Here is an 8084-nt window from a genome sequence, read left to right as displayed (position 1 = left end):
TTATATTGCTGGCTCCTAGTACAGAGCAGAGTAGCAGACCGGTAAAGGTTTGATTAGAAGAAGACAGAAAAATGATTATTACTTTCACTACAGGTCTAATACCTTTAGAGCAGGGTAGGGGTTGAGATTAGCTTCCAACATTCTGCCTTCAATGCCACAAGTAGGGTCCAATAAGTGGCATATTTATGTGCACGTGTGTATGAACCCTAGAAATACTGTGTGCCATCAATACTATAAGGGCAACCAGAGGGAAGTGCTGAGAGGGACTGGGGTGGGGGGTGGAGGAGTTTGGGAGCATAGGTGTACTAATTTATTTTAAATGCATTTTCTTCCTGCCTCCTGCTTCTAGAGGCCCATTGTATACTGTACTAAATCCCCGCTCTACTATTCATCACTATACAAAAATGGGTGTGGTTCGGTGTATAGGACACCCGCTTTTGTGAGCCCTGCAAGCAGATATTCCTGGAGTCCTCCCCAGACACTAACTGCTCCAATGCTCCAGAGCATCTCCCTGTTTCTACATTCATTTTGGGAATCCTCCCGCCTGCAAGCCGCCTTCGTAGACTTGAGAGGGCCTGCTGAGCATGTGTGAACAGAGACGCGCATGCTCCATGAAGTGGGCAGGTTTACTGCAGCGCTAGCAGTGGCTTTTACTACTCTTCTCCTGCCTCCTAGCCCTGCGCGTCCTCCTCCCCTCTTACCCACCCCCAACCACGCGGTCCTCGGTATTCACCCCAGCTCTTCTTTCCCACCTCCTCTTCACCTGGGGCTGGGGAATCTCCATTGACGTTCGAGTGACGCTACTGTGCTGCTGCAGCCGCGGGGGAGGGGGGCGGGGGGTGGGGTCCAGGAGCTGCACAGGTGAAGCCGCCGCTGCCGCCATATTGACAGAGCTGGGTACGGGGAGGAGGCCCTAGGAAGCGGGGTGGGCGACAGAGTCAACGCCGAACGACCGTCGTGGTGGCGGCAGTGGTGAGCACAAGCCGAGGGGAACTCTCCGTGAGGCAGCATAGAGTTTTCTTGTCTATGGGGAGCAGCTGCCTGTGGAGACGGTCCTCCGCTCACAGCCTCTGAGGGGACCCTGAAGCTAGGGCAGCGGTCGCTGAAGGAGGGGCTAGGGTTTTCGCTGGTGGTGGCGGCGGCTGGCAAGCTCAAACGACGCGATGCGCGGTTGCGCCAGCGGTTGGCAGCTCCTGCCCAAGTGCTCCTGAAGGGGCTATGCTACCGTTCGCTCCTCAGGACGAGCTTTTGAACCAAGAAATGGAGGTTTTCGGAGGCGGCGCGAGCAGCGGCAAGGTTAGTTATGGTGGCCAAGGGCTGGAGCCATCCCCCTTCCTCTCAGGACCCTGGCTAGAGGCCCAAGAGAGAAGGTCTTGGGGCTAGGGAGCGGGGTGCCCAGGCAAGCCCCGTTGAGGCTGCGGGACAGCGAAGCATGCTCTGCTTCAACTGTGCTTTCGCTCGGGAGATGACGGGCTAGGGCTAGGGCTTGGGGAGTGAGCAGCCCAGATCTGGGCTCTGTCTCAGAAGGAGCTCCTGCCTCTCGGGCTGTGCTGGAGTTGTGACTAAGTTTCTTCACTTTGCGACCTGAAGTGGGACTGGGGAACGCGCCAGGTACAGCGCCCCGCTCAGCACTTTCCTCTTTCTCTGCTGCGCCAGGTTTGCTCTCTGGGGTCACTTTGAGGGACAGCTGCTGACTCCAGCTAGCTGTTTAATCCCGGATACTTTTAGGAACCCAGCGCAACAAAAACATACCTAGATGACAGAATAACTCTGGGGACATTTGCTCGTAGGAATGTGTACTCCTTACTTGGCTTTCTAGTTTCTCCATGGCATGTTGTGGTTTTTGTAAGAACCCATTTGGAGATTAATTGGCGGCTGGGTTTCATGATTTACTATGTGATGTTCTGTATTCTCCTCAATTCTACCACCCTCTTCCTCCTTTTTTCTTTCCCCAACTGCTGCCCCCGCTCTATTGGTCGGTAAAAGAAAACACAAAGTAAACCCTAGGCCTTATAAGATGAATCTTTGGAAGACTACGAGGTTCAACCAGAATATTTTTGCTTCTCCTCTCTTCCCGCTCTTCTGAAACTGTTCTGATTGGACTTAGGTCAGCTGTGCAGTGAAAACTTACATGTGCACAGGTACTCTATTTTTAGTGTTGTGGCTAGTAACGGGCAGCATTTAAACTCTAAAAACAAGACTTTGGGGATAGAAAGTCAGATCCTTTTCTGACAACTTAATAGATTGACAGCTTAATACTCCAGTAGAGGCCACAGTAGACCTCATAAAAAGTACTGAAGACCAAATTGATTCACAGTAGGATATTTTGCGGTAGGATTGGCAATCACAGTTCTCCACATCTCAAGATGCTAATTTGTCTTCAAGTACTTGCTCCATCCTTAAAAATACACTTTGGACTGTTCTCTGTTTAATTCATTCTTTTTTCTTTTTCACTTTTCCAAATAAATTGATGTTAAAATTCTGTGCCAGGATAACATTGAACAAGAAGTATAATAGAAATAAATTCAGAAGGAGTCTAAAGTTGAACCTTTTCCACTATAGTTAATATTTTACTAGTAAACTGAGCAGTTCCAAAATACATTTTAATATTCTACATCTCTTAACAGAATAAATGAAGAAAGGTAAATTTCTTCTTGGACTATGGCAATGTTTCATACTTGCAACAATTTTCTAGCAAGACTGTTCAAAGGGAGAGGGATGTTATTTTATTCACATATGTAATCAGTTGACTTACAGTTCCAGGTATCTGGTTTAGAAAAAGTTAAATGTTTGTATATAAGGATGGGGTGGGGGATGGAGAGCCTTTTGCATGCCTGCTATTTTATAATTTTTGTTAAATTTGAATTGAGAAATGTTTTGAATCATAATTACCATATAATGTTTGTCCTTCTCTGATTGACTTATTTCACTCAGCATAACACCCTCCAGTTCCATCCATGTCAAAGCAAATGGTGGGTATTTGTCGTTTCTAGTGGCTGAGTAATATTCCATTATATACATATACCACATCTTCTTTATCCATTCATCTTTTTTTTAATTTTTTTTATTTATTTATGATAGTCACAGAGAGAGGGAGAGAAAGAGAGACAGGCAGAGGGAGAAGCAGGCTCCATGCACCGGGAGCCCAATGTGGGATTCGATCCCAGATCTCCAGGATCGCGCCCTGGGCCAAAGGCAGGCGCCAAACCGCTGCGCCACCCAGGGATCCCTCCATTCATCTTTGATGAACACTGAGGCTCCTTCCACAGTTTGACTATTGTGGACATTGGTGCTGTAAACATTGGGGTGCAGGTGTTCTGGTGTTTCACTGTATCTGTATCTTTGGGTTAAATCCCCGGCAGTGCAATTGCTGGGTCGTAGGGCAGATCTATTTTTAACTGTTTGAGGAACCTCCACACAGTTCTCTGGAGTGTCTGCACCAGTTCACATTCCCACCAACAGTGCAAGAGGGTTCCTCTTTCTCCACATCCTCTCCAACATTTGTTGTTTCCTGATTTGTTAATTTTCGCCATTCTCACTGGGGTGAGGTGGTATCTCATTGTGGTTTTGATTTGGATTTCCTTGATGGCAAGTGATGCGGAGCATTTTCTCATGAGCTTATTGGCCGTATCTATGTCTTCCTCTGTGAGATTTCTGTTCATGTCTTTTGCCCATTTCATGATTGGATTGTTTGTTTCTTTGCTGTTGAGTTTACTAGGTTCTTTATTGATCTTGGATACAAGCCCTTTATCAGATAGGTCATTTGCAAATATCTTGTCCCATTCTGTAGGTTGTCTTTGAGTTTTGTTGACTGTTTCTTTTGCTGTGCAGAAGCTTTTGATCTTGATGAAGTCCCAATAATTCATTTTTGCTTTTGTTTCTCTTGCCTGCATGGATATATCTTGCAAGAAATTGCCGTGTCCAAGTTCAAAAAAGGTGTTGCCTGTGCTCTCCTCTAGGATTTTGATGGAATCTTGTCTCACATTTAGATCTTTAATCCATTTTGAGTTTTTCTTTGTGTATGGTGTAAGAGAATGGTACAGTTTCATTCTTCTGCATGTGGATGTCCAATTTTCCCAGCACCATTTATTGAAGAGACTTTTTTTCCAGTGCATAGTCTTTCCTGCTTTGTCGAATATTAGTTGACCATAGAGTTGAGAGTCCATTCTGAGTTCTGTATTCTGTTTCATTGATCTATGTGTCTGTTTTTGTGCCAGTACCACACTGTCTTGATGACCACAGCTTTGTAGTACAACCTGAAATCTGGCATTGTGATGCGCCCAGATATGGTTTTCTTTTTCAATATTCCCCTGGCTATTCGGGGTCTTTTCTGATTCCACACAAATCTTAAGATGATTTGTTCCAACTCTCTGAAAAAAGTTCATGGTATTTTGATAGGGATTGCATTAAATGTGTAAATTGCCCTGGGTAACATTGACAATTTCAATATTAATTCTTCCAATCCATGAGCATGGAATATTTTTCCATCTCTTTGTGTCTTCCTCAATTTCTTTCAGAAGTGGTCTGTAGTTTTTAGGGTATAGATCCTTTACCTGTTTGGTTAGGTTTATTCCTAGGTATCTTATGCTTTTGGATGCAATTGTCAATGGGATTGACTCCTTAATTTCTCTTTCTTCAGTCTCATTGTTAGTGTATACAATTTTAGCTCTTTTTTTTTTTTTCAATTTTAGCTCTTGAGTGGATTTTGTCAGGATGAAGAAGTGTTACCTAAGGTGTGATTGGATATTGGGCGCTCCTGGGTAAGGATTATAAAGAATAGCTTGATTTGGTAAAGTTTTCATGAGTTAGTGCTATGTACATTACAGTATGCATTTAACTGTTTTTTTTTTTGTGAAAGTGTTTGCTTTCTGAAGAAGGAATTGATCATAGTTTTCAAATTGCATATTATATCATATTATATTGTATTGTAATTGCTACTTGTATTTATTTTTCTCCCAAGTTTTTATTTTAATTCCATTTACTTGACATACAATGTAATATTAGTTTCAGGTGTAGAATTTAGTGATTCAACCCTTACATACCACACCCTTACTCATTTCAAGTGCCCTCCTTAATACCCATCACCTATTTAACCCATTGTTCCACTCACCTCCCCTCTGGTAACCATCAGTTTGTTCTCTATAGGTAAGATTCCATTTCTTGGTTTTCCTCTCTTTTTTACCCCCATATTTGTTTTGTTTCTTAAATTCTACATATGAGTGAAATCATATGGTATTTTTCTTTCTTTCACTGACTTATTTCACTTAGCATAATACTCACTAGCTCGAGCCATACCCTTGCAAATTCTTTTTATAGCTGAGTAATATTTCTCCATATACATACACACACAGATATATGGAAAGTTTGAGTTCTTTGGATGCCTTTTTATTTCTTTTTGCTACTGTGGATAGGACTTCTAGTAACATGTTAAATAACATTGGTAAGAGTAGAAATCCCTGTCTTGTTCCTGACCACGGAGGAAAAGCTCTCAGTTTTTCATACATGAACTTTATTATGTTGATGTATGTACCCTCTAACCCTAATTTTTTGAGGGTTCTTATCATGAGGGTTAGATGTACAGATACTTTTTCTTTATCTACTAAATGGGTCATTTGTTTCTTATCCTTTCTTTTATAAGTGTGGTATCTCACATTGATTATTTTGTGATTATTGAACCACTCTTGTAGCCCAGGAGTAAATCCCACTTGATTGTGGTGAATGATTCTTTTAATATACTGTTCGTTTAGATTTGGTAGTATTTTATTGGGCATTTTTGCAACCATTTTCATTAGGGATATTGTCCTGTAGTTCTCTTTCATAGTGGAATCTTTGATCTTGGAATCAGGATAATGCTGGCTTCATAAAATGAGTTCGGAAGTTTTCCTTCTATTTCTATTTTTTAAGACAGTTTGAGAAGAATAGGAATTAACTCTTCTTTAAGTGTTTGATAGAATACTCCTGTGAAGGTATCTGGCCCTGGATTTTTGTTTGTTGGGAGATGTTTTTTATTATTGATGGAGTTTTTTGCTGATTCTTGGTCTATTCAATTTTTTTTTAATTCAAGTTTTCTATTTCTTCCTGTTTCAGTTTTGGTAATTTATATGTTTCTAGGAATTCATCCATTTCTTCCAGGTGGTCCAGATTTGGCATATAATTTTTTATTATATTCTTTTGTAATTGTTCGTATTTCTGTGGTATTGGTTGTTATTTATCTTCTGTAATTTGTTTTTTTTTAATTTATTTTTTATTGGTGTTCAATTTACTAACATACAGAATAACCCCCAGTGCCCGTCACCCGTTCACTCCCACCCCCCGCCCTCCTCCCCTTCTACCACCCCTAGTTCGTTTCCCAGAGTTAGCAGTCTTTACGTTCTGTCTCCCTTTCTGATATTTCCCACACATTTCTTCTCCCTTCCCTTATATTCCCTTTCACTATTATTTATATTCCCCAAATGAATGAGACCATATAATGTTTGTCCTTCTCCGACTGACTTACTTCACTCAGCATAATACCCTCCAGTTCCATCCACGTTGAAGCAAATGGTGGGTATTTGTCATTTCCAATAGCTGAGTAATATTCCATTGTATACATAAACCACATCTTCTTTATCCATTCATCTTTCGTTGGACACCGAGGCTCCTTCCACAGTTTGGCTATCGTGGCCATTGCTGCTAGAAACATCGGGGTGCAGGTGTCCCGGCGTTTCATTGCATTTGTATCTTTGGGGTAAATCCCCAACAGTGCAATTGCTGGGTCGTAGGGAAGGTCTATTTTTAACTGTTTGAGGAACCTCCACACAGTTTTCCAGAGTGGCTGCACCAGTTCACATTCCCACCAACAGTGTAAGAGGGTTCCCTTTTCTCCGCATCCTCTCCAACATTTGTGGTTTCCTGCCTTGTTAATGTTCCCCATTCTCACTGGTGTGAGGTGGTATCTCATTGTGGTTTTGATTTGTATTTCCCTGATGGCAAGTGATGCGGAGCATTTTCTCATATGCATGTTGGCCATGTCTATGTCTTCCTCTGTGAGATTTCTGTTCATGTCTTTTGCCCATTTCATGATTGGATTGTTTGTTTCTTTGGTGTTGAGTTTAATAAGTTCTTTATAGATCTTGGAAACTAGCCCTTTATCTGATATGTCATTTGCAAATATCTTGTCCCATTCTGTAGGTTGTCTTTGAGTTTTGTTGACTGTATCCTTTGCTGTGCAAAAGCTTCTTATCTTGATGAAGTCCCAATAGTTCATTTTTGCTTTTGTTTCTTTTGCCTTCGTGGATGTATCTTGCAAGAAGGTACTATGGCCGAGTTCAAAAAGGGTGTTGCCTGTGTTCTTCTCTAGGATTTTGATGGAATCTTGTCTCACATTTAGATCTTTCATCCATTTTGAGTTTATCTTTGTGTATGGTGAAAGAGAGTGGTCTAGTTTCATTCTTCTGCATGTGGATGTCCAATTTTCCCAGCACCATTTATTGAAGAGACTGTCTTTCTTCCAATGGATAGTCTTTCCTCCTTTATCGAATATTAGTTGCCCATAAAGTTCAGGGTCCACTTCTGGATTCTCTATTCTGTTCCACTGATCTATGTGTCTGTTTCTGTGAGCAGATCAGCGGCCCCGCCCCGGAGCCTCCAGGCCCTGCAGACGGAGTTCCTGCTGGAGCTGAATCCAGGTTTCCAGAGCTGCCCCGCCACTGGGGCTATTCCTCCTGTGGCCTCACGGGGTAAACAACCCCCACTGAGCCCTGCACCTGGCAGGGGCACAGCAGCTCCCCCAACTGCTAACACCTGAAAATCAGCACAACAGGCCCCTCCCCCAGAACACCAGCTAGACTGACTGACAACTTCCAGGAGAAGCCAAGGGACTTAAAGTACACAGAATCAGAAGATACTCCCCCGTGGTTCTTTTTTTTTTTTTTTTTTTTTTTTTTTGCTTTTTGATTTGTTTTCTCTTCTGTAATTTGTGATTTTATTTATCTGGTTCCTTTCTCTGTACTTTTTGATAAGTCTGGCTCAATGTTTATCAATTTTATTAATTTTTTCAATGAACCAGTTCCTGATTTCATTGATCTGTTTTATTGTTTTCTTCG

General features: G+C 42.1%; 1 protein-coding gene across 5 annotated transcripts in view; it reads left to right on the top strand.

Annotated features, from left to right (window-relative positions):
* Window positions 1-623: 623 nt before the first annotated feature.
* Window positions 624-8084, top strand: part of RPS6KA6 (ribosomal protein S6 kinase A6) — a 195448-nt gene continuing 187987 nt past the window's right edge. For all 5 annotated transcript variants that reach the window (XM_049107593.1, XM_049107594.1, XM_025431853.3 and 2 more), the window contains exon 1: window positions 624-1296. In XM_049107593.1, coding sequence (XP_048963550.1) covers window positions 1219-1296 — 78 coding nt within the window. In that variant the 5' untranslated portion in view covers window positions 624-1218. The remainder of the gene's footprint in view (window positions 1297-8084) is intronic.

The sequence above is a fragment of the Canis lupus genome, chromosome X (assembly GCF_003254725.2).
Source record: "Canis lupus dingo isolate Sandy chromosome X, ASM325472v2, whole genome shotgun sequence".
Lineage (NCBI taxonomy): Eukaryota > Metazoa > Chordata > Mammalia > Carnivora > Canidae > Canis > Canis lupus.
The sequence above is the reverse complement of the archived record's forward strand: the minus strand, read 5'-3'. Positions and strand labels throughout refer to the sequence as shown.